The sequence below is a fragment of the Anolis carolinensis genome, chromosome Y, assembly GCF_035594765.1.
Source record: "Anolis carolinensis isolate JA03-04 chromosome Y, rAnoCar3.1.pri, whole genome shotgun sequence".
Classification (NCBI taxonomy): domain Eukaryota; kingdom Metazoa; phylum Chordata; class Lepidosauria; order Squamata; family Dactyloidae; genus Anolis; species Anolis carolinensis.
The window spans coordinates 695,361-722,593 of record NC_085848.1 but is presented as its reverse complement, the minus strand read 5'-3'; the positions used below and the strand labels follow the sequence as shown (position 1 = coordinate 722,593).

Sequence of the window (27,233 nt, the reverse complement as noted above, 5' to 3'; positions counted from 1 at the left end):
TCCAGGTCCATCATCGGTGGAAGTCACAGTTTCTCTGGTTGTAGGTGAACTACAACTCCCAGAAAAAAAAGGTCAGTTCCCCCCAAATCCCTCCAGTATTCAAATCTGGACATTTTGGGTATGTGGTGATGATGATGATGATGATGATGTATTTATTTGACCAGTCATATGACCATTTCAAAGTACAACACAAAAACATGGTAGAAAGGATGGGAGGACAGCAGCTGACCTTCTGTTTGCAGACAAAATCTTATTTTCCCTATTCTTCTTTCAGGAAATGTGCTCTTTTCTTGATAGCTTTCAGGATAAAAAGGCTTACTCTGATTATGGTGGATCTTTCTTGTCCTTGCAAGAGGACTGTCAGAAGATCATTTCTGTTGGGAGACCTAAAATTAGATAGTAATGGGTATAAATATCTGTATTGAAGTTCAATATATGCTGGGCAATCAATCAAAAAATGTTCGATATCTTCGACGATTTGTTCTCCCCAAACACGAAATCTCTCACTTCTTGGGATGTTACAGTAGCGACGAGTTTGTATCATAATACTGAGTTGTTCAAACCTGGCCCTGGTATATATTCTTTTTAAGGTTAACAGAACTGGAATGGTCAGATAGTGTTCTAAATGAATAATCATTTTGTGGGAAGCTAAAAACTTTGTGGCAGAAGACCTACCTATACTTGCTAGGTCCAGTTGAGAATAGATATCACAGGTGCGTTGCATGAGCACTTCTTTTGCCCTAAGTCCTAGATCATTCAGAAATGGTAAAGGAAGGCCAATGTTAGCTATCTCATTGTTTAGAGCCACTACCAAGATGAGTTGTGGGCACATTGGTCTTGATCCTCTAGACATAGGCGAGGAAGTCTACGGGAATTTGTTTGATTTGCCTTTGACCAGTAATTGAATTTTCTCTTTAAAATTTGAGCATTTACTGGAGGCTCCTTCTTTGGAGGCTCCTTCTTTGGAGGCTTTTAAGCAGAGGCTGGATGGCCATCTGTCGGGAGTGCTTTGAATGCGATTTCCTGCTTCTTAGCAGGGGGTTGGACTGGATGGCCCATGTGGTCTCTTCCAACTCTACTATTCTATGATTCTATGATTCTACTGGGAGCATTCCTAGCTCTGCCCTTACTGCAGCCATCAGTGTTGTTCTGGAAAGGCCCAGGAGGATGCGAAGTTGCTTAACTTAGACAGCTTCAATCTTGGCCAAATTGATGTGCCCCCAAATTTCAGCCCCAAATATAAGTGTTGGAATTATTTTTGTCTTAAAGACTTCCAGGGTGGGTCTAATTGTGCCTGGGCATCTATGATGGTACAGCTTATAAATGGGACCTGCAGTTCTCGTTGCTCTTTGTATACTATGAATAATGTGTAATGCCTAGATATTTGTAGCTATTAATTTGTTTGAGGTATGTGCCATTCAGGGTCCAAGTGAACAGTTTCCTGTTTTTTCCAAAGACCATGATTGGTATATATGCCAGATTTGGTCCAGATCCATTGGTGTTTGAGTTCACAGTCCTCTTTGGATGTAGGTGAACTATAACTCCTCCAAATCAAGGTGAATTTTCCTGGTCATGGGGGCTCTGTGTGCCAAGTTTGGTCCAATTCCATCGTTGGTGTTTAGAGCGCTCATTGATTGCAGGTGAACTATAAATCCTAGTACCAAAAATTCCAAAATGTCCAGGCCAATTCCCCTAAAAACCCACCAGTATTCAAATGTGGGCATATGAGATACGCATGCCAAATTTGGTCCAGATCCATCATTGTTTGGGTTCATAGTGCGCTCTGGATATAAGTGAGCTACAACTCCTATAAATCCCTTCAAAGATCTCCAGTTTTTTTCTTGGTCATGGGGGTTCTTTGTGCCAAGTGAGTTCCAGGTCCATCGTTGGTGGTGGTGGTGGTGGGGGGTTCAAAGTGTTCTTAGATTGCGGGCGAACTATACATCCCAGTACCTACAACTCCTATAAATGATGATGAATTCTCATGGAGCCTCTGGTGGCCTAGAGGATAAAAGCCTTGTGACTTGAAGGTTGGGTTGCTGACCTGAAGGCTGCCAGATTCGAATCCCTCCCTCTATCGGCTCCAGCTCCATGCGGGGACATGGGAGAAACCTCCCACAAGGATCGTAAAAACATCAAAACATCCGGGCGTCCCCTGGGCAACGTCCTTGCAGATGGCCAATTCTCTCACTCCAGAAGCAACTCCGGTAGCTTCTGACACGAAAAAAAATAGTGAATTCTCCCCAAATCTCTCTCTCTGGTATGTTCAGTTGCTGATCAATTCCTCTGTTTGCAGTGTGCCATAGAAAAGAATAGGAAAGGGTTAAGGGAGAGGCAGTGGGCGGGGTCATGCAAATTCCACACCAGTGTAGAGAGTCAGAAACACTGGGATGTCTGTGGTGGAGGAAACACAGAAAATCTAGGATGGAGTTGCCCCAGAATGAAAGTCTTCCCTCGGGTGGTGAGCAGTATGGTGTTTATGGAGGACATGGGCAAGGCTCTTGGACACGTTCACGGTGCTCTCTATAATCTGCATTGCCATTGAAAGGAGGGCTATCAGCATAGTGGGGCTGTAGCTATTTGTGGAAGTGGGAGCTTCTCTGTGAAAGTGGGACTCCCCAGCCACATACATACATACATACATACATACATACAGTAGAGCCTCACTTATCCAATATAAACAGGCTGGCAGAACATTGGATAAGTGAAAATGTTGGATAATAAGGAGGGATTAAGGAAAAGCCTATTAAACACCAAATTACATTATGATTTTACAAGTTAAGCACCAAAACATCACGTTATACAACAAATCAACAGAAAAAGCAGTTCAATATACGGTAATGATATATACCCTGTTTCCCCAAAAATAAGACATCCCCAGAAAATAAGACCTAGTAGAGATTTTGCTGAATTGCTAAATATAAGGCCTCCCCCAAAAGTAAGACCTAGCAAAGTTTTTGTTTGGAATTATGCCCGCCAAACAGAACAACAGAGCAGGCAGGATTGGTAAATGTACGTACCATAGATTGCTGTACATGAAAATAATGGTAGTAACAAGAAATTCTTGATAGGATTCACAGTTTGTCTGGTTATGATGCTTTGTGATGATATCTACTGTACAGTATATAATAAATGTCCATTTTTTTGTTCAACAATAAAAGTGAATTCTTCTTCATGGAAAAATAAGACATCCCCTGAAAATAAGACCTAGCGCATCTTTGGGAGCAAAAATTAATATAAGACACTGTCTTATTTTCAGGGAAACACGGTAGTAATTACTGTATTTACGAATTTTGCACCAAAACATCGCAATGTATTGAAAACATTGACTACAAAAACATTGACGGCTAAAAGGCTAACTGCGTTGGGTAATACAGAACATTGGATAAGTGAAGGTTGGAAAAGCAAGATTCTACTGAACATACATATTTTCATTTTCATTATGTGTACTGATAGTACAGATGTTAATGTTTTGATCTGTACATACAAATTAGCAGATATTACTGTACAAACCTAAACAAAAATCCAACAGGGAATGTAATAACATTGTGCAGATTGGGTTGTTTTTCTCACTTGCTCCAACAGTCTGGGGGGGGGGGGGGAGCCTCTTGATCTCCCTGGTTGTGGAGCAATTTGAAAAGTCAGTTTCTAAAAATCTCTAAACTTCTCAAACCTAAGAGCCCCTGAAATCTTTCTTTTACCTTCCCTCTTCTCCCATCCCTTCCCTATGGGAAGAATGAAAAGAAGACCTTGGAAAAACTGAGGAGAGAGCTGTCAATCTCACACCTCCACCTACAAGCAGTGGGAGCACAGGAAATGTTACCAGAGGGTTCAAGCTTGGCAAGGGAACTACCAGAATAGTCAGTGGGGGGAAAATCTCACTGCAGTTGCTTAATTGAATCACACCAGGAGGTGAGTCACATTAACCAATATCAGAGTTCTCCACATAACAGGAAGGAACTTTATTGAATAAGCTGCCTGACTAGACATTTATTCCCAGGAGACTACTGCCATTGCCTCAGAAGACATTGGGAACCACCAAAAGAGTAGAAAAGGGCAAGTGACTACATGGTCCCTCCTCCAAAATGCCAGTGGAATGTAGTAACACAACTAATGGGGGAGACCAGACAGTGGTCCAAGAAGCATGTGTTCATAGCACAAGGGATTACAGTTAATTACCATTGTTAATATTCCCTGTGCTGTAACTGCATGGCAGGAATGTTGTGGGATAGACTCTTGAAGTGATTTATAGTTTTCCAATAATGACCTCCATGGAACCGCTGCATACCGGATAAGTAAGTGTCATAGACGCAAACAAAACAGCAGAATCCATTTCCAGAAAAAACATATTAGTTAATCAGCTTGTCTGCAGAATATAAGTGCAATTTCTGACCTTCTCCACACACTGTTTAGTAAACTCATAGATTCAGTTTTTCATCTAAAAATTTCAGGAGGTTTAATTTCATCATTGTGCTATTTACAGCTGCACAATCTGGATGCATTGATCCACAGTCAGATTTGTAGTTACAAACAATTTTCAGAGTCAGAGAGATATTCATGACAAGATTCTTACAGGAAAGAGAACAGAAAGAGCAGTAAGAGAGAGATTGAGCATCTCATCTCTTTTTTAAAACAACCTACTTTTTTCTGTGTCAGGAGCAACCAGAGTTGCTTCTGGAGTGAGAGAATTGGCCGTCTGCAAGTACGTTGCCCAGGGGACATTGCCCGGATGTTTTTTTTGATGTTTTTACCATCCTTGTGGGAGGCTTCTCTCATGTCCCTGCATGGAGCTGGAGCTGACAGAGGGAGCTCATCCCCACTCTCCCCGGGTGGGATTCGAACTTGGCAGCCTTCAGGTCAGCAACCCAACCTTCAAGTCACAAGGCTTTTATCCCCTAGGCTACCTACTGACTTGTCATCAGTAAGAGACAAATGATTGATTCAATCCCTTGTTATAAACTTCACATGATTATAACTCAGCAATTTATGCAGTGCTCTTAGATATTTCATCAAGACTTTCTTAGTTGTTCACTAAAGTACACAGAAATCTATAATACGTGTAAAGATACAGTTGTCCTATTACTAACTAATATACAGAATAAAACAATGGTAACAGACAAATTATAATCCTTACAGGCGCATGAGTAATACACAAATACAAACTGTTTACAGCATTACATCAAACATTATATTCATGTTTGTATGTTTTTTCAGTAACAGATAAGTATATTCAATAACTGAGTACAACACTTTAAATTCCAGTATTGTCCCACGTAGATAAACGTCTTAGAAATGCATGGTCAAAGGAATAAACAACTGTATATTGTAGTTCACACTTTAGATAAATTTATCATAGTCCCATGTAAGTTAATGTTTTGGAGATGCGCAAAAGGAATGTAAACCATGAAGGAATGTAGAACAAAAAGGATTCCTGGGTATTTTGTAACCCTTGTTTCTGGATTAAAATCCCTTCTTCAGGTAGCTTCTGAAAGTTCTTTCATGCGTTTGTAGTAGACTTTTCTGCAACTTTTGTAAACTATATTTTAAAAAGACAAAATAGATTTGCTGTTGCCAGCACCCAGTAACATTAAACAATTTCTCATTAGTTTAACACTCATTTAAACAAAGAAAAACACTTACTTCCACTAAGGAGTTTGTGGCTCTGCTGTAGCACTTCAATTGTGGATAATGATCCTACTGCCTTCCATTTGTAAGCAATTAGCTCATGGAGGTAGCTCCCTTTTTAAGGATTGCTAGCTACCTGGAGCACTCATTAAGGGTAATTACAAAAAACAAGAGAGATCTAATTTATCATTCAAGCCATGTGGATGGACTGTATGTAATTTAAATATCCAAAAGGCTTCCCTATGTAGTAAAATCCTTTTTATGTCCCCATGGGGTTTTATGGTGATCCTTTCTAGAGCACAGAATCTAAAGCTTGCATAGGAGTGCGATTTCTCTAAAAAAATGTGAATAAAGAATGGAATCTGATGCTTTATTCTTGATACGTGAGCGATGTTCTAATATTCCGGTTTTTAGAGATCTCAGCCGGCATTTGGAAACAATAGACATTGACAAAATTACGATCTGCCAACTGCAAAAGGCCACCCTGCTGGGATCTGCACGCATCATCCGAAAATACATCCCACAGTCCTAGACACTTGGGAAGTGTTCGACTTGTGATTTTGTGAAACGAAATCCAGCATATCCATCTTGTTTGCTGTGTCATACAATAAAATAATAATAATAATAATAATAATAATAATAATAATCCCCCCGCAGGTGCCACCTTGACGTGGTGGGGGGGCTTAACCACTCTAATGATGACTGAGGGCTATGCTGGTGGTAGTGTAACTACCGGCAGGTCCAACCAAGCCAGAGAGGCCTCAGCGGAACTAAGAGCACCTAACCCATTAGCATTATGGAGAATCAAACCCAAACGAAGTCTATACTGGCTCGGTCGTCGCCCAGGATAAAAAGGACCGCGGTGGATGCTGCTGATTCTGGACATCCATTGACAAGTGGGCTATGGAATCATCAAAACCCAAATGAATAGTCACAGAAGCGGCAGAAATACACAATGCCAGAAAACCGCACAGTCATGAAATGCTATTACAACTCTGAACCCAAAAAACGTGGCTACCAAAAAAGGATGCATCAGCTATGGAAACAAGAGTACCCTGACTCACAGATAACAGAACCCCGACTGGCTGACCAACGAAGATTCATAATCAGAAACAAAGTATTCAGTGAAGTTGAACTTGAAGAAATCCAGAAAATCTGCAAAGCAAATTACCATCAAACCGCAGCACAGACAGCAGCAGAGACTCCAGCAACACTTGGAATGGTGGAACAGATTGAACCAGAAGAAAGTGTGGAACCTTTGCAAGAATTTGAAGAACCAGCCCTTGAAACACCTGTTGAACCACCAGGAACCTTGACAGCAAGACAACAAGAGCTCAAGGATAAGATCATGGCTCATGCTGCAGCAAATGCAATAAGACAGCGGCTCCCAACTCTAAAAACAGTGCCCAAGAGACACCTAGCGCCTCTCATGAAAGATGTGAATGCAGCACTCTCCAGTGTCCAAATAACATCAATTGAACAAACAAACCAGTTTGCCTACAGTGCAGCAGTGATAGTAACAGAAGAACTTGGGCTCCTACAACCAAGGCAGCCCCAAAGAAAATCGACTGGAAAACCAAAGTGGAAGGTCAGGCTAGAGTTGAAAATCAAGAAACTTAGATCAGATGCAAGTAACCTGAAAAGTATGAAAGAGAAGAAACTGAAGAATGACAAAATCAAGCAATACCTGATCAGAAAGTACTGGCTGAAAACCAGAAAAATTGAAGAAGCTTTGGAAATTGTGAAAGAACAAATTACAGCAACAGCCAGAAAAATTGAAAGGTATGAAGCCAGAATCATCCAGTACAGACAAAATCAACTGTTTCAATCAGACCAAAGACGGTTCTTACTTACTTACTTACTTACTTACTTACTTAGGCGATCCCTCGTAGCTCGAGGACGATGGTCTTCCATCTTGGGGGTGGGTTCTTAGGTGGCTGAAGAGCCCTATTCTTGACCCGCATGTTCTCCCTTCCGCAGTGAGGACATCGGTTTCCAGGTGGAAGGCGGTCCCGGTCGGGGTTGGCTTGACGCACCTTCTTCCTCTTGGCACGTTTCTCCCTCAAGCCCTCCGTTCGTGCCTCTTCGAACTCCGCAGCACTGCCGGTCACAGCTGACCTCCAATTGGAGCCCTCAAGGGCCAGGGCTCCCCAGTTCTCAGTGTCTAGGCCACGGTTTTTAAGGTTGGCTTTGAGCCCATCTTTCAATCTCTTTTCCTGCCCAACAACATTACGTTTCCCGTTCTTGAGTTCGGAGTAGAGCAACTGCTTTGGGAGACAATGGTGATCTTTGGGCATTCGGACAACGTGGCCTTTAGTCCAGCGGAGTTGATGGCGTAGGAGCATGGCTTCAATGCTGGTGGTCATTGCTTCCTCAAGCACGCTGACCTTTGTCCGCCTGTCTTCCCAAGAGATTGGCAGGATTTTCCTGAGGCAACGCTGATGGAAACGCTCCAGGAGTTTGGTGTGACGTCTGTAGACCGTCCACGTTTCGCAGGCGTAGAGCAGGGTTGGGAGGGGAATGGCTTTGTAAACAAGCCCCTTGGTCTCTCTACGGATGTCCCGGTCATCAAACACTCTCTGCTTCATACGGAAAAATGCTGCACTCGCAGAGCTCAGGCGGTATTGTATTTCAGTGTCGATGTTGACTTTTGTGGAGAGATGGCTGCCAAGGGAGCGGAAATGGTCAACGTTTTCTAATGTGACACCGTTAAGCTGTATTCCTGGCTTTGCAGAGGGATTGGCTGGTGCCTGTTGGAAGAGCACTTTGGTTTTCTCGATGTTCCGTGAGAGGCCGAGCTTCTCGTATGCTTCTGCGAAGGTGTTTAGAGTGGCTTGTAGGCCTTCTTCTGAGTGCGCACAGACTACGTTGTCATCAGCATATTGGAGTTCTATAGACGGTTCTACCAGAGTCTGAACCAAGCAACAGACACAGTAACCATAAAGCCAGAGAAAACTGCAACAATAAAGTTCTGGAAAGAGCTTTGGGAAAATAATAAGAACTACAACAAAAACGCTGGGTAGATAAAGGAGTTTGAAGGAAAATTCTCACAGAACAAAATGGAACTGATGGAAATAACAACTGAAATGATCAGCAAACGAGTGCAAAAAGTCAAGAACTGGACATCGCCTGGTAGTGATCAACTTCATGGATTTTGGCTCAAACATCTGATTAGTTTACATGGAAAAATGGCCCAACAATTCAATGAGATGCTGCAGAAAGGAAGTATCAGTGAATGGCTAACAACTGGAAGAACATACCTGATACAAAAGGATCCAGCAAAAGGAGCAGCACCAGGAAACTACAGGCCAATAACGTGTCTGCCCACTATGTTTAAACTACTGACTGGCATCATAGCTGACAGAATTCAAGACTATCTTGAAGAAAAAAACATCTTGCCAGATGAACAGAAAGGCAACAAACGGAAAAGCAGGGCACAAAAGACCAGTTATTGATTGACAAAATGATTCTGGAGAACTGTAAGAGCCGAAAAGCTAATCTTCACATGACGTGGATTGACTACAAAAAGGCCTTTGACACTCAGCTGGATCATCAAGTGCCTGGACGCCATCGGGATTAGTAAAAAAGTTGGCACCTTCATTGAAAACATGATGGAGCACTGGAAAACTGAACTGTTTGTTGGAAATGAAAGCTATGGACTTGTCAACATCAGGAGAGGAATTTTCCAGGGAGATTCATTGTCCCTTCTGCTTTTCATTAATGCCATGATCCCTCTGACAACAATCTTACAAAAAACAAACCTCGGCTATCAAACATCTAAAAAATCTCACAAAACTTCACATCTGATGTACATGGATGACCTGAAGCCATATGGGAAAACGGAAACTGAAATCCAGTCTCTGACCAACACTGTCCGAATTTTTAGCACTGATATCAGCATGGAGTTTGGTTTGGACAAATGTTTGACATCAAGCATGAACATGTGAAAACTGTGGTCAGCAAAGAATACACACAAAGGGTCAGAAAAATTCTCAAAAAGCAAGCTCAATGGAGGCAACACCATCAAGGCCATAAACACCTGGGCCACACCTGTCATAAGATATACTGCTGGCATCATAAACTGGACACAGGTGGAACTGGACAATTTGGACAGAAAAACAAGAAAACTCATGACCATTCACATTCACTGCACCCTCGCAGTGATGTTGACCGGCTATATTTGCCTAGAAGATCAGGGGGCAGATGACTTTTACAAGTCAAACAAGCAGTCAAAGAAGAAGAACATGCCCTGGCAGAATATGTAAAGCACAGTGAAGAACCTGTTTTGATTGAAGTCAAAAATCAGAAACTCCTGAAAGCACAACAGACAAAGAATCAGTACAAGAAAATCGCACTACAAACTAGAGTTGACAGCTAGCACAACAAAACATTGCATGGAAAGTTCCTTGACAAAATTGAAGGAAAGGCTGATAAGGAGAAGACCTGGCTATGGCTCACGAATGGGACCCTGAAGAAGGAGACAAAAGGCCTGATCCTTGCAGCCCAGGAGCAAGCCATCAGGACAAAGGCAATTCAGGCCAAGATTGAAAAATCAGCTGATGACCCAAAGTGCAGACTGTGCAAGGAAACCGACGAAACCATGGATCATATCCTCAGCTGCTGTAAGAAAATCGCCCAGACAGACTACAAACAGAGGCACAACTACGTGGCCCAAATGATTCATTGGAACTTATGCCTCAAGTCCCACCTCCCAGCAGCAAAGAACTGGTGGGATCACAAACCCCGCAAAAGTCTTGGGAAATGAGCACGCAAAGATACTGTGGGACTTCCGAATCCAGACTGACAAAGTTCTGGAACACAACATACCAGACATCACAGTTGTGGAAAAGAAAGAGGTTTGGATCATTGATGTCGCCATCCCAGGTGACAGTCGCATTAACGAAAAACAACAGGAAAAACTCAGCCGCTATCAGGACCTCAAGACTGAACTTCAAAGACTCTGGCAGAAACCAGTGCAGGTGGTCCCAGTGGTGATGGGCACATTGGGTGCCGTGCCAAAAGATCTCAGCTGGCATTTGGAAACAATAGGCATTGACAATATTACGATCTGTGCGCATCATCCGAAAATACATCACACAGTCCTAGACACTTGGGAAGCGTTCGACTTGTGGTTTTGTGATATGAAATCCAGCATGTCTATCTTGTTTGCTGTGTCATAATAAAATAATAATAATAATAATAATAATAATAATAATAATAATAATAATAATACTAATACATCACACAGTCCTAGACACTTGGGAAGTGTTCGACTTGTGGTTTTGTGAAACGAAATCCAGCATATCTATCTTGTTTGCTGTGTCATACTTGTAATAATAATATTTTATTCTTGTATCTCCCCGAAGGGACTCGGGGCGGCTTAAAACAGGGACATGCCCAGCATAACAACATAACATCATAAAAACAGTGATTTAAAACAATAGTTAACACAATACAGCAGTAAAATGTGCACATTAAATAAATACTTCAAAACTCAACATCGATATACATATAAAAAAGTGAATAGTGCAAGGACTCTATAAGGATCCATGAGTAAAATCAGGGCAGGAAGGGATGAACTAAGGTTCCAATAAAGTGCTAGGACATATAAGAAGGTACTGTACAATTTTCACATCTCGTGGCCATTTTGCTGAAAAGCATTTTGGAAAGTCCATGTTTTCAGTTCCCGACAGAAGATGGGCAGTGAAGGAGCTAATCTAATCTCTTTGGGGAGAGTTCCAGAGCTGGGGAGCTACCACCGAGAAGGCCCTCTCCCTCTTCCCCACCAACCGCGTTTGAGACGGGAGCGAGAGGAGGACCTGCCCAGATGATCTTAGGGCCCACGTGGGTTCGTAGGGGAGGAGGCAATCGCGGAGATAGGCAGGTCCTGAACCGTTTAAGGCTTTATAGGTAATAACCTGCACTTTGAATTGGGCTCGGAAACTTATCGGCAGCCAGTGGAGCTACTTAAACAGGAGGGTTGACCGCTCTCTGCAGCTAGCTCCGGTTATTAATCTGGCTGCCAATCTTTGTACTACCTATAGTTTCCGGGCCGTTTTCAGAGGCAGCTCCACGTGGAGTGCATTGCAGTAGTCCAGCCTAGAGGTAAGTAAGGAGTGGACCGCCGTGGCCAAGTCAGACTTCACGAGCTACAGTCGCAGTTGATGCACAAGTTTTAGTTCTGCAAAGGTCCTCCCAGCCACTACCGACACCTGAGCATCAAACGTCAGTACTGAGTCCAGGAGGATCCCCAAGCTGCAGTGGACCTGTGCCCTCAGGGGAAGTGCAACCCCGTCGAGCACAGGTTGCCACCCTATGCCCCGACTGGCCGAACGACTGACCTGGAGGACCTCTGTTTTGTCAGGATTAAACTTCAACTTGTTCGCCCTCATCCAGTCCATCACAGTGGCCAAGCACTGATCTAGGACCCGAGGGGCTTCCTTGGACTTCGGTGAAAAGGAGTAGTAGAGTTGGGTGTCATCTGCATAGAGATGGCACCGAACTCCAAAACTCTGGATGACCTCACCCAGAAGTTTCATGTAGTTGTTGAAAAGCATGGGGGACAGAATGGACATCTGCGGGACCCCACAGGTCAATGGCCAGGGGTCCGAGCAGGAGTCTCCCAGCTTCACCAACTGGGAATGGCCCTCCAGGAAGGAGCGGAGCCATTGCAAAGCAACACCCCCAATACCCATTCCGGAGAGCCAACCCAGAAGGATACCATGGTTGATGGTATTGAAAGCCACTGAGATGTTCAAGAGAACCAGCAGGGTCACACTCTCCCTGTCGAGTTCCACTAAAGGGCCAAGGAGTGTACTACTGAGTAGGGAGGCTGATGGGAGAATTCCTGTGCTAGTTGGGCAAAGAGATTCTTTTGTATGTTAGGGAGTGAGCTATTCGGGGATGGTGTCGATAGTATGAGAGGGTGTTTTTCTTGTAAATGGGTTGAGGCCTGTGGTGGTGAATTGAGATCTTTATCTGATGTTCTCTGTGATCGTTGTAATGGGCTTTTGGGATGGGTTAAGTTCCTTTTAGATTCAGTGCCTAATTTAAGTCCTGGGATAAGGGGGCGGATGATTTGGTCTTTGAATATTCTTTTGATGTAAATTCCCCAATTGTCCAATTGAGGTTTTTGTGCTAGGATCTCTTCAAGTACTGAAACATCCTCAAATGTAATTAGGAAGTGTGAAGAGCGATCTTGGCTGTGATATTCTCTGCAGAGCCAATTGATAGACTAATTTTGACTTCCGCAGGCTTCTACGTAAAATCTGGCCCAGGGACCTCCTTGTTGCTCTTTGGGAGCACCACCTGCCTCTGCTTAATTGGAAATCACTGATCTGGAATGCCATACCTCTGGATTCTGCAAAAGTAGTCCAGAGACAGCAAAACTGGATGGAATCCTCAGTTCTCTTGTGGAAAAGCTGCAGCAGACTGAAGCCTTACCAGGCCTAGTGTGACTCAGCTTTTATAGCTTCAGACAAGAGTTCTTCCCCCTACCCAGAACTTCCACAGATATATAAACAACCTTTGCTTAGTTTCTCCATATACCTCACAACCTCTGAACACGCCTGCCATAGATGTAGGTGAAACATCAGGAGAGAATACTTCTGGAACATAGCCATACAATCCAGAAAACATACAAGAACCCCATAGTCTGCCTCTCTTATCCTTGACTGGACTGCCGCATCCAGAGGGGTCACCACTCTGCGGCCAAAAAAGAAAAAGGAACTTTGGAACATGGAACATACAGATAACACTGACAGCGAACGCCCCGAACACAGGACTGCTCTCATTGCAAGGGAGCTGGGACGCTTTAAGATCGACATAGCAGCCCTTCAGGAGACCCGGAGAGCAGGAGAGGGGCAGCTGAAGGAAGAAAAGGGAAGCTACACCTTCTTCTGGAAGGGACTGCCTGAAGAAGAGCGAAGAATACATGGAGTTGGCTTTGCTATCAGAAACGACCTGGTGAAGCACCTGACTGAAGCACCCACTGGCATTAACGAATGACTGTCAACCCTCCGAATTAGCCTTGCTAAAAACCAACAGGCAACCATCATAAGTGGCTATGTACCAACATTAGATGCCAATGAAGACATCAAGGAATTTTTTTACTGTTAGCTGGACACAATTCTATTGGAAATACCTAAGGAAGACAAAATTATCTTCCTGGGGGATTTTAGTGCAACTGTCGGACAAGACTCCAACCTGAGGCCAGGGATCATAGGAAAAGATTGGGTCGGAAACGCAACTCAAATGGCATCCTGCTTCTCACCAAATGTGCAGAACACAACCCTTTCATCACCAACATACACTTCTGCCAGAAATACAAGCTCAAGACATCATGGGAGCACCCCCGGTCAAAGCTTTGGGACCTCTTTGTGCTTTGAATGCGATTTCCTGCTTCTTGGCAGAGGGTTGGACTGGATGGCCCATGAGGTCTCTTCCAACTCTACTATTCTATGATTCTTAGACTGTGTAATTACATGTACCATAGACCACCACAATGTGCTTCTCACAAGAGCCATGACAGGTGCTGATGACTGCTGGACAGACTACAGGTTAATCCAATCCATGGTGGCTATCAAGATCGCCCCCAAATGCAGGCTCCAAAGAAGAAAGATGAGGTACAAAATGAACACCCAAGCCCTTCAGGAGCCCTCCAAACGAGCCCTTCTCCAAACAACACTCAAAGATCATCTACTCACAGAACACCCCAAAAATGTTGAGGAACATTGGAACAAACTGAAGACCTCCATCATCACAGCCTGTGAAGAAACTATTTGATACCAAACTAAAAAACATCAAGATTGGTTTGATGAAAATGACAGAGATCCGACAGCTAATTGATAAAAAGGAAAGCCTTCCAAACATGGCAGAGAGACACCAACTGCGCTGCTAAGTAAAAGATCTACGCCAGTGCAAAAGCTGAGGTCCAAAGAAGGACCAGGGAACTCAAGAACATCTGGTGGACAAAGAAGGCTGAAGAAATCCAACACCTTGCAGATACCCATGATACTCAGGGATTTGTCAAAGCCACAAAGATCATTTATGGACCAAGAAACCATGGCATACAGCCCCTACGCTCATCAGATGGAACGAAATTCTGAAGGACAAACCATCAATTGCACTACGTTGGAAAGAGCACTACCAGAACCTGCGGAATCGCAGCTCCAATGTGGCCGAAGAGACCCTCTCACAAATCCCGCAACAACAAACCAGGGATGAGCTTGCAGCACCACCTAGTTTGGAAGAAGTCAGCAATGCCACCAGCCAACAATAAAACAACAAAGCCAGAGGACCTGATGGGATCCCTGCTGAAATCTTCAAAGAGGGTGGACCTGAGCTGATACAACAACTCCACCAGCTCATTGAAAAGGTGTGGATGACCGAGAAAATCCCAACAGACTTCAAGGATGCCACCATCATCACCCTTTTCAAAAAAAAGGGGATAGAACAGACTGTGGGAACTATCGCGGTATCTCCCATCTGACTTCCGCTGGGAAAATCCTCGCAAGAATTCTCGCAAACCGCCTTCTCCCTGTTTCAGAAGACAGCCTTCCAGAATGGCTTCCGTCCTTCCAGAGGAACAGGGGACACGATCTTTAATGCACGACAGCTCAGAGAAAAATGCAGGGAACAAAACCAACCTCTGTACATGGCATTCATTGACCTTGCAAAGGCATTCGACACAGTGAATCGAAGGGCTCTCTGGAGCATCCCCCAAAAAACCGGGTGCCCTGACAAATTTGTGAACATCCTGCGGCTCCCCCATGATGACATGACGGCGACAGTCTTGGACAGCAACGGCTCCCAAAGTGACCCATTCAAGGTGGAATCAGGTGTCAAGCTTTTTTGTTGCTGCTGTTTATTCATTCAAGCAGGGATGTGTTATTGCCCCGACCTTATTCTCCATCTTCATCACTATGATTCTGCACCTTGTTGATGGGAAGTTCCCCACCAGAGCGGGAACTATCTATCGGACAGATGGCAAGCTATTTAAGCTCAGCACACTGAAAGCCAAAACCAAGGTCACCACAACATGTGTTATAGAACTCCAATATGCTGATGACAACGTAGTCTGTGTGCATTCAGAAGAAGGCCTACAAGCCACTCTAAACACTTTCGCAGAAGCATACGAGAAGCTCGGCCTCTCATTGGACATCGAGAAAACCAATGTGCTCTTCCAACAGGCACCAGCCAATCCCTCTGCAAGGCCAGAAATACAGCTTCACCATGTAACGTTGGTGTAAACAGCTCCCTTGAGCAAGGAGTCTTTCCAGAGGGTTTAAAAGTTTTAACAATTTAAAAACATCTTAAAAACATCATTTTAAAAAACATCTTTAAAACATCCTAAAAGCACCTTTTAAAACATCAACAACAGAACTCAAAAGCCTGTCGAAACAGACGAGTCTTGCATGCCCTGCGTAAGGCCGACAAGTCCCGCAGGGCACGGACTTCAGGTGGCAAGGTGTTCCAGAGAGACGGTGCCACTGCTGAAAAGGCTCTGCGTCTAGTCGTTGTTAGACGCAAGGTCTTAAAACTGGGGACTTCCAGCAGGACTTGGTCCTCAGAACGGAGGGATCTCTGGGGTTTGTTGGGAGTGAGGCGGTCCCTCAGGTACATCGGCCCTAGACCATGTAAGGCCTTGAAGGTAAGCACCATCACTTTGAAAGTGATCCGGTGCTCAGTTGGTAACCAGTGCAGCTGCCGTAAGATTGGTGTTATGTGGCATCTCATCGGGACTCCCGCAAGGAGCCGGGCGGCTGCATTTTGCATCAATTTGAGCTTCCGGATCACCGACACAGGAAGGCCAATGTAAAGGGCGTTACAGTAATCCAGTCTCGAGATGACCGTAGCCTGGATCACCGTAGCCAGGTTGTCCCTAGACAGAGAGGGGCCCAGCCGTCTAGCCTGCCGAAGATGAAAAAAGGCAGTTTTAGTAACGGCGGAGACCTGGGCCTCCATCGTCAATGAAGCGTCCAAGAGGACTCCCAGACTCTTTACTAGTGAAGACGGGCGTAGCACTTCGCCATCCAGGGTTGGCAACCGGATCTCCCCACTGCCCGGTCGGCCCAGCCATAGGATCTCCGTCTTTGCTGGATTCACCCTCAACCTACTGGAACGCAACCATCCAATAATGGCCTCGAGGCACCGATGAAAACAGTTGGGTACAGACTCCGGTCGGCCCTCCATCTTTAACACAAGCTGAGTGTCGTCAGCATTTTGATAAGACTTGAGCCCGAAATCTCGGACCAGCTGAGCAAGTGGTCGCATATAGATGTTAAACAACAGAGGGGAGAGAATGGCCCCCTGAGGAACCCCACAATGTAGAGGGGACCTACAGAGACCAGGCCTCCCCTCTCCACTCGCTGGCCACGGTTGTGAAGAAAGGAGGCCAGCCAATTTAAAGCTGTCCCCCTAACTCCAGCCACGGCAAGGCGGTGGGTCAGAAGATTGTGATCGACTGTATCAAATGCTGCTGTGAGATCCAATAACACAAGCAACACCGACCCGCCCTGGTCAAGCTGGCATCGGAGATGATCCATGATGGAAACCAATACAGTCTCTGTCCCATGCCCCGCACGGAAGCCAGACTGGAAAGGATCCAGTCCGGCTGTGTCGTTTAGGAACTGCTGCAGCTGCACCGCTATTGCCCTCTCAATCACCTTGCTCAGAAATGAAAGATTCGAAACTGGGCAGTAGCTGGAGGGAACCGAACGATCTAAATCTGTTTTTTTCAGCAGAGGAGAGACTACCGCCTCTTTTAAACCCTCTGGAAAGACTCCTTGCTCAAGGGAGCTGTTTATTATCTTCAACAGAGGTTCACGTAATCCCTCCAAGCAGGATTTTACCAACCAGGAGGGACACGGGTCGAGGGAGCAAGTGGTCAGTCTAGCTGCAGCTATGAGCCTATCGAGAGCCTCTGCGTCCAGTGGGATGAACTGGTTGAGAGTGGGCCCAGCAAGTGGCCACGGAGTCTCAAGTTCTCTCATTGTATCAGTTGTGGCCGGGAGGTCCCGGCGTAGTAGTGAGATCTTGTCAGCAAAATAGCTTTGAAAAGCCTCGGCTGAAGGGGCCTGATCATCACTTTTTGGGTTGGTAGGAACCGTTGTTAGAGATCTAATTATTTTGAACAATTTTGCCGGGTGTGAGCTGGCGGACTCTATCAAAGAGGCATAGTATACTCTCTTTGCTTCGATGGTAGCATGCTCATAGGACTCCATAAATGCTCTGTAAGCTGATCTCGAGGCTCTGTCATGAAGTTCTCGCCACATGCCCTCTAGCCGTCTCTTTTCCCGCTTCATCGATCGAAGTTCCTCGTTGAACCAAGGAGACCGATTTCGGCGGGGTTGGAGAGGGCGTCTAGGGGTGATCTCGTCGAGTGCATTGGACAGCCTGATGTTCCACGTGTCCACCTGCACATCGATTGAGTCGCTGACAGGCTCCAGATCTTTCAGAGCATTCTGGAACCTACTAGGTTCCATATATCTTCTTGGACGAGCCCAAATCAGCTCGGCACCCTTGCCAGGTGGGTAGGCATGCTCCAGCCTGACTCTCAGGGCACAGTGGTCCGACCATGGAACCTCTATTTATTATTTATTTATTTGTGACATTTATATACCGCCCTTCTCACCCCGAAGGGGACTCAGGGCGGTTTACAAGTATATATACATACCCAAGCTCTAGAGGCTTGGGTCACTTGAATTCTAACTAATTGAATGCTAAACCTGGCAATTCTAACTGGATGACCCGCCATGAGGGTCTTCCTTCAGGGTCAGACCAAGAATGGGCAACTTGGAAGTCCCTAAACAGACTGAGAATCGGAGTGGGCAGATCTAAAGGGAACCTGGCAAGATGGCACTACCTGGAGGAATCCTCAACCTTGTGTGACTGTGGAGCAGAACAAACAACTCCGCATATGTCTGCTTGCCCACAATGCCCTGCCTCATGTACGGAGGAGGAGTTGTTTAAAGCTACAGACAATGCGGTTGCTGTTGCCCGCTTTTGGTCCAAAACTATTTCGTTGCTTGTGATTTCCTTCCCCCCCCCCCCATCATTTTGAAATGTATTTGCCGTGCAATGCTTTTGACACGAAATAAATAAACTTGAATTCCTGCGCTGAAGATCAAGTCTAGCGTGTGTCCTGCCTGATGCGTGGGCCCAGTACTGCAGAGCAAGAGTCCTAGTGTCTCCATGGTAGACACTAGGTCCGTAGCCGTTGCTGAGCAAGAGTCCGTATCAGCGTGGACATTGAAGTCCCCCAGGACAACAAGTCTGGGGAACCTCAAGGACCACTCCGACAGTCTCGAGCAGCTGGGATAGGCGCACGGTACACCAGCAGAAAGGCCATGCTCTCAGGGGAATCCCACACCAGAACAACACATTCAGTGCCAGAGATGTCCACAACAGGAACTGCCCTAAGAGAACAGCTTTCTCGGGAGAGCATAGCCACCCCCCCCACCCCCCCACCCCGCCTCCCACTCCGCATCTGGTGGGTGATTACATAACATGGAGACGTTATTTCCTGGAGTAGGATCTCATCCCCCTCTTGGATCCAAGTTTCTGTGATACACACTAGGTCAGCTCCCTGGTCAGTAAGAAAATCTCTGATAGTAGCAGTTTTATTCCTTATGGACCTAGCATTCACTAACACCAGGGTAGGAGGGGAGGAAACTGGTCGCCTGTCATAGGTGCATTTGGGGATAGGCCGCAGGTCAGAGGGGGGCCGAGTCTTCCGTCGACTCAGCCTCCCTCTAATATTCGGCCTGCGCCTACCGTCATACCTCCCCCTCCCCGAGATCGTAGGAATTCCCATACACAGACCTACTTCTCTTGGGGGCTCTACAGCAGAAACTAATTTGCTGTCACTGCCTACAATGGATAAATATTTGAAAAGAAAAACTTGAGCTTTCATAAAACTTAGCAGCCAGTTGTTTCTGCTATACTTGATAATGTGTCATCTGTACTGTGCTTCATTTACAGGAACTAGAAGAAATCCGCAAGTGTGGAATGAAGAACTTCCGTAATATCCAAGTTGATGAAGCTAACTTATTGACTTGGCAAGGTCTTATTGTTCCCGTGAGTGTAAAAAGCAGCCTGCTGCCATTTTGAAAATATTACATGGATTATTTATATATTTGTGATAAATTTTCCAAAGAAATTGACAAATGTACTTTGTAATGAACTCTTGAAATCTTACATTCAAAGAAATTTGTGACAATTTAATGAATCTGTTAGTATAAAAAAAAAATCTGACCGTTATTTATTTATTGTGTCAGAAGTGAATTGAGGGTACATTTGTAATGTATTTAAAACCACAAACAAAATTAAAAACTTGGCATGATATTAAATTTCCTTTGAGCAGAAGCTGGCCACTTAGAGTGCCTCTTGTAGCTCTGAGAAAGCCCCGCCTATGGCAGGGCTCACACTGCATTGCAGTAGGTGGTCTGTGGTTTGCTCTTCTCCACACTTGCATGTTGCGGCTCCACTTTGTGGCCCCATTTCCTAAGATTAGCTCTGCATCCCATGGTGCCAGAGCGCAGTCTGTTCAGTGCCTTCTGAGTTGCCTCATCTTCTGTATGCCCAGGAGGGAGTCTCATCTGGTCTCAGCCACTGATTGAGTTTCCAGGTTTTAGCCTGCCACTTTGGACTCTTGCTTGCTGAAGTGTTCCTGTGAGTATCTCTGTGGATCTTAGAAAGCTGTTTCTTGATTGAAGGCATTGCCTTTCTGTCTGATATCCAGACAGGGGATGGCTGGAGATGTCAATGCCTTGGTCCTTTCAAGTTCTCTGTATTATGGTCAGTGACCAGTTCATAAGAAGAGGGGCCCAGTTCCGGACAAACACATCAGGTCTAAGGGTCAGGGAATGTAGAGCTTTAAAACTTCAAAACTTTGAAACTCTAAAACCTTAAAATAAGTCCATTGCCAGGACATCAGGACAAGCCATATACAGGATTATATCAAAACCCAACACAATTGGTGGAATTAAAAGAGGGAGCCTGAAGGGAAATTGTTGTGCTCATGAGGCACAGGGAAAGGAAATCCTGTCTAATAGAGGAGAGAGCAACATCTATACTATAATTAAAAGACTATAATCCCAATTTCCTGCTAGTTGAAATCTTGACTTGTACTAGCTTGTGCTATTAGTCATTGACTGCAGTATTTTAACCACTGTGGAGACGTTATAAGTTATAGTTGAGTTCTATCTGAAAGCAGAAGGGAGATGTAAGATTGTCCAGAGCACCCTGGGTGGTTTGTATATCCTTGGCATAATGAGGGGGGATCGAATATCTCTCTAGAATAGGCACTGAAGAAGCACATGTTCCGTTTTCTCTATGTGTTCTGAGTCACAGGCACAGTCTCTCAGTGTATGGGGTCTTCCAGTAATGACATTCCAATACAGCAGTTGGGAAGGCTTGGGAATGGGCCAGCATGAAAGCCTTCCAATAATAATAATAATAATAATAATAATAATAATAATAATAACAACTTTATTCTTATACCCCGCCCCATCTCCCCAAAGGGACTCGGGGCGGCTTACATGGGGCCATGCCCGGACGCAACAGTACAAAATCAAAACAAAAACAATAAATCAGCCAACAGTTAAAACATCAACATGGATAAAACAGTCATAAAAGGTCAATATACAAAATAATGTTAAAATCATGAGTTGGATCAAAAGATCTGGGCCAAGGTGCAGAAAAAATGTCAAGTCATCAGGGAGGGGTAATTACACAGCACGTGTAGTACTTAAAGTGCTAAGTGTAATCCTGAGAAAGCATACCTGAGGGTCTATTGCTTAGTAGGAGCCAGGTTTCAGGCTCCTCTGAAAGGAGAGGAGGGTGGGGGGCTGCCTAATCCCCCCGGGGAACGAGTTCCAAAGCCGGGGGGCCACGACGGAGAAGGCCCTCTCTCTCTCTCTCTCTCCCATCCTCACCAACCGCAACTGCGAGGGTGGTGGAAGTGAGAGGAGGGCCTCCCCCGATGAGCAAAGAGATCGTGCAGGTTCATAGGGGGAAAGGCGGTCACAAAGGTAGGGGGGTCCCAAACCGTTCAGGGCTTTGTAGGTGATAACTTGCACCTTGAATTGGGACCGGAAAATAAAAAGCAGCCAGTGGAGCTCCTTAAACAGGTTCCAATGGCTAGGAACCTCTAGATATATCATAGGAGAGGTATAAAACCTGCCGACTCCATCAATAATAAAGCATGAGGCATTGGCTAAGTCTAATTAGAACTCAATGTCAGTTATATGTTACTTAATCAGAGATTTGGCTTGGTCATAGCCCATATTGGTTATCAGTCCTGGAGATCATTGAGCTTTGGTCCTTTAATTGCTGGCTGCTACTTCCCGACAGATATCAGGTGATATCTTTATATGATATTTATATATAAGATATATAAGTTAGATCTTTATATATAAGGCTTGATTCGACCTCCCTTGATTCTTCTATTTTAAACAACTTCAGACCAATCTCGAACCTGCCTTTCTTGGGCAAGGTCCTGGAGCGGGTGGTTGCCTCTCAGCTGCAGGGTTTCCTGGATGACACCGATTTTCTGGACCCATCGCAGTCCGGCTGCAGGCCTGGGTTCAGCACCGAGACGGCTTGGGTGGCCTTGGTGGATGACCTCCGCAGGGAGCTGGGCAGGGGGAGTGTGACCCTGCTGGTTCTCCTGGACATCTCAGCGGCTTTCGAGACCATCGACCATGGTCTCCTTCTGGGACGGCTCTCTGGGATGGGCCTTGGGGGTTCTGCTCTGCAGTGGCTCCAGTCCTTCCTGGAGGGCCGTTCCCAGTTGGTGAAGCTGGGGGACACCTGTGGGGTTCCATTCTGTCCCCATGCTTTTCAACGTCTACATGAAACCGCTGGGTGAGGTCATCCGGGGATTTGGAGTTGGGTGCCATCTCTACGCAGATGACACCCAACTCTACTACTCCTTTCCACCAAACTCCAAGGAAGCCCCTCGGGTACCGGACCAGTGCCTGGCGGCTGTGATGGGCTGGGTGAGGGCGAATAAGCTGAAGCTTAATCCCGACAAGACAGAGGTCCTCGAGGCCAGTCGCATGTCTGACCGGGGTATTGGGTGGCCACCTGTGCTTGACGGGGTCGCACTCCCCCCGAAGGCGCAGGTCCATTGCAGTCTGGGGGTCCTCCTGGTCTCGGGGCTGACTCTTGAGGCTCAGGTGTCGGCCGTGGCCGGGAGGGCCTTTGCACAACTAAAGCCTGTGCGCCAGCTGCGACCGTACCTCGTGAAGTCTGACTTGGCCATGGTGGTCCACGCCTGAGTCACCTCTAGGCTGGACGATTGCAATGCGCTCTACCTGGGGCTGCCCTTGAAGATGGCCCGGAAATTACAAATAGTCCAACAACCGGCAGCCAGACTAAACGGAGCAGCCAGACTAAACCTACAGGGAGAGGTCTACTCCCTTGTTTAGGGAGCTCCACTGGCTGCCGTTCACCTTCCGGTCCCAATTCAAGGTGCAGGTACTCACCTACAAAGCCCTGCACGGTTCGGGACCCCCCTACCTTCGTGACCGCCTCTCCCCCTATGAACCTGCACGGTCTCTTCGTTCGTCGGGGGAAGCCCTCCTCTCGCTTCCGCCTCCGTCACAAGCGCGGTTGGTGGGGACGAGGGAGAGAGAGGGCCTTCTCCATCGTGGCCCCCATCCCGGCTCTGGAACTCGCTCCCCAGGTAGATCAGGCAAGCCCCCACCTTGGATGTGTTCAGGAAGAGCCTGAAAACCTGGCTCTTCCAACAGGCCTTTGGTGATTTCCTTCCATAGCAAAGGATTGACCAGTTGCCCATTTTTATTTTTACCGCACTTTATTTCTTTAGCCTCCTTTGTTTATGCCTTCCCAGGGCCGGCCCCACTCATGCGGCAGCTGACGCCGCCGCCTCGGGCGCAGGCCCGGGGGGGCGCCGTCAGGCTGGGCGGGAGGCGGGGCACCGCCCTGACGGTGCCCCGCCTCCCGCCCAGTGCGCCCTGGCCCGTCTGGCCTGCTAGAAAAGGCCAGACGGGCGAGCGGGAGTAGCGTGGGAGGCGGGGCCAGCTCTGACGCCGCTCCCCCCCCCCCCGCCCAGCGTGCCTTGGCCCCGCCTCCCACGTTGCGTGGGAGGCAGGGCCAAGGCACGCTGGGCGGGGGGGGGGAGCGGCGTCAGAGCTGGCCCCGCCTCCCACGTTACCCCCGCTCGCCCGTCTGGCCTTGTGTAGCAGGCCAGACTGAGTCTGGCCTGCTACAAAAGGCCAGACGGGCGAGCGGGGGTAGCGTGGGAGGCGGGGCCAACTCTGGCCCCGCCCCCCCGCCCAGCGTGCCCTGGCCCCGCCTCCCACGCTGCGTGGGAGGCGGGGCCAGGGCACGGGGGCGGGGCCAACTCTGGCCCCGCCCCCTCACTATTCGCCCTGGCCCCGCCTCCCACGCAGCGTGGGAGGCGGGGCCAGGGCACGCTGGGCGGGGCCAGGGCGCCGGTGGCGGGGGCGCTTTTCAGCACCCCCGCTTTACATAAAAAAATATCTCCGGCCGGCCCTGTGCCTTCCCCAGCACTTTAATGGGACAATGATTTTGTATCGTCCTCTCCCCAATTGTATCTGATACTACTAGCACTTTTATGGCCCAGTTCCTTTTAGGAGCCAACCCAGGATTTTATCAAGCATGTTTGTTTTCTATGATTTTATTTGTTTTATGACTTGCTTTATTGTTGATTGCTTTGTTTTTATTGTTGTGTTTTATATTGTCTGTTTTGCCTGGGCTTGGCCCCATGCAAGCAGCCCCGAGTCCCCTTGGGGGGATAGGGCGGGGTATTAAAAATTATTATTGTTGTTGTTGTTGTTGTTGTTGTCCCCCAACAACACCTTCTGAGAACAACCCTCAAGTTACTACAAAACAGTACCTCCAGGGCCCATTCCTGCATGGCATTCCAGAAGGATATCATGGTTGACAGTATCGAAGGCTGCTGAGAGGTCCAGCAGAAACAGCAGGGACACACTCCCCTGTCCAGCTCCCGGTGTATATCATCCACTAAGGTGACCAAGGCTGCCTCCATACCATGCCCGGGCCTGAAACCAGACTGCGCCGGATCCAGAAAATCAGTGTCTACCAAGAATCCCTGGAGTTGTGAGGCCACCACATGTTCCAGGACCTTGCCCAAAAAGGGGAGATTGGAAATAGGCCGATAGCTCACCAATTGAGTGAGGTCCAGTGATGGTTTTTTCAACAGCAGTTTTATAATGGCTTGTTTTAAACTGGCTGGAAAACTGCCTTCCCGGAGGGAGGCATTAACCACCGCCTTCTCCCACTCTGCCAAACCCCCTCTGGCTTCTATATATATAAAAGGGTAAACAAATTTTGGCCTAGGACAAAACAACAAAACTACACATCCCAGAAACACTAAACTTGGCAACACAACCCCTCATCCATGCCTCTACGTTCATACAACAAAAAGAAAAGAAAAGAAAAGAAAAATAAAGTCCTAATTAGAGGGAGAGGAATAATTGTTTTTTATCCAATTGCTGCCAGTTACAAGGCTAAGCTCTACCACTTGGTCTCCTAGCAACCTACTCAGCCCAGGGGACAGGCACAGTTAGGCCTCAGGCCTCTTCCACACTGCCTATAAGATACAGATTATCTGATTTGAACTGGATTATATGGCAGTGTAGACTACTCAAGGCCCTTCCACACAGCTATATTTCCCATTTATAATCATATATTATCTGCTTTGCACTGGATTATCTTGACTCCACACTGCCAGATAATCCACTTCAGTGTGCATTTTCTACAGCTGTGAAGAAGGGGCCTCAGATAATCCAGTTCTAAGCAGATAATATATGATTATCAATATACAGTGGAGTCTCACTTATCCAACATAAACACCCTGGCAGAACGTTGGATAAGTGAATATGTTGGATAATAAGAAGGAATTCAGGAAAAGCCTATTAAACATCAAATTAGGTAATCGTTATACAAATTAAGCACCAAACATCATGTTATACAACAAATTGGACAGAAAAAGTAGTTCAATGCTCAGTAATGCTATGTAGTAATTACTGTATTTACAAATTTAGCACCAAAATATCACAATGAATTTAAAACACTGACTACAAAAACATTGACTACTAAAAGGTAGACTGTGTTGGATAATCCAGAATACTGGATAAGCGAATGTTGGATAAGTGAGATTCTACTGTAATATGAAATAATTACTGTGGTAATCAGTCCAACCCAATTCTGCCATGGAGGACACAATCCAAGCACGCCCAACAGATGGCCACCCAGCCTCTCAATAATAATAATAATAATAATAATAATAATAATAATAATAATATCATACGTTCCTAAGGTTAGGAGGCACCCCTAAGGATCACCCAGTTCAACTTCCTTATATCATGCAGGACACAATCCAACCACTCCTGACAGATGGCCATCCAAGATCTGCACAGTAATAATACAAATCGAATCATAGAATCAGACAGTTAGAAGAGACCCCTAAAGGCCATCCAGTCCAACCCAACTCTGCCATTGGACGATACAATCTAAGCACTCCCAACAGATGGCCAGCCACCCTCTCAATAATAATAATAATAATAAGAAGAAGAAGAAGAAGATTATCATACAATCCTAAGGTTAGGAGACACCCCTAAGGATCACCCAGTTCAACTTCCTTATATCATGCAGGAGGACACAACCCAACCACTCCCGACAGATGGCCATCCAGCCTCTACATAATAATGAGGATGAAGATGATGATGATGATGATGATGATGATAATAGAAGCATAGAATCCAAGAGTTTGGAGAGACCCCTAAGGGCCATTCAGCCCAACTCTTTCTACGATGCAGGAGGACACAATCCAAGCATTCACAACATATGGACTTAATGTATAAATACTATACAATTCTACACAGGGACATAGACCCCCTCTACCCTCACCACTTTCACAGTGCACAAACAACCAAATGCATACTAAACACAAAGACAACCATACAACAGACATTCAATACCACCACTACCTCAACAAGTTCTCACCAACACCACCAGACAACACCACAGTAACACGTGGCCGGGCACAGCTAGTCTTTTATAAGCCAGGATAGGCAAGGGTCTAGGGTGCATGTAGTTGCTCTCACTTCTCAAAGCACCTTGTCCACATCCTAGAGCTGAATCACTAGCAAGGTCACAGAGGCTTGCATATATTTACACGAATGCACAGAGCATGGGGAATAAGCAAGATGAACTCTTAACTTTTAGCACAAGACCACGCTTATGATGTGATAGGCATCACTGAAACCTGGTGGGATGACTCCCATCACTGGAATGTAACCTTTGAGGGCTATAACCTCTTTCACAAAAAAAGGCAATAGGGCCTCTGTGAGGAGAAGATGGGGTGATAGTGACGGGACAGGGAGGCAACATGGAGTGGATTAGGGGAAATCCAACTCCAAATAGGGAAACCAGTCATCCAGTAATACTTGGCTGCTCTAAATCAATTCAAGTCACCAGGGCCGGATCAACTACATCCAAGAGTATTGAAGGAACTAGCAGAAGTGTGGCTTTAGCCGATAAAGCCTTAAATGGCTTTGGTCCAATGTACCTGTCTGAATGTTTCTCCCTCT

The 27,233-nt window shown here is 46.1% G+C and overlaps 1 protein-coding gene across 4 annotated transcripts in view; it reads left to right on the top strand.

Moving 5' to 3' along the window:
* LOC134292958 (ubiquitin-conjugating enzyme E2 L3) overlaps window positions 1–27,233 on the top strand; it is a 56,248-nt gene that overhangs the window by 12,384 nt on the left and 16,631 nt on the right. For 3 of the 4 annotated variants that reach the window (XM_062958867.1, XM_062958866.1, XM_062958868.1), the window contains one exon: window positions 19,609–19,704. The exons of the other annotated variant lie outside the window; for it this stretch is intronic. In XM_062958867.1, the coding sequence (XP_062814937.1) occupies window positions 19,609–19,704 (96 nt within the window). The remainder of the gene's footprint in view (window positions 1–19,608; window positions 19,705–27,233) is intronic. 4 annotated transcript variants of the gene reach the window in all.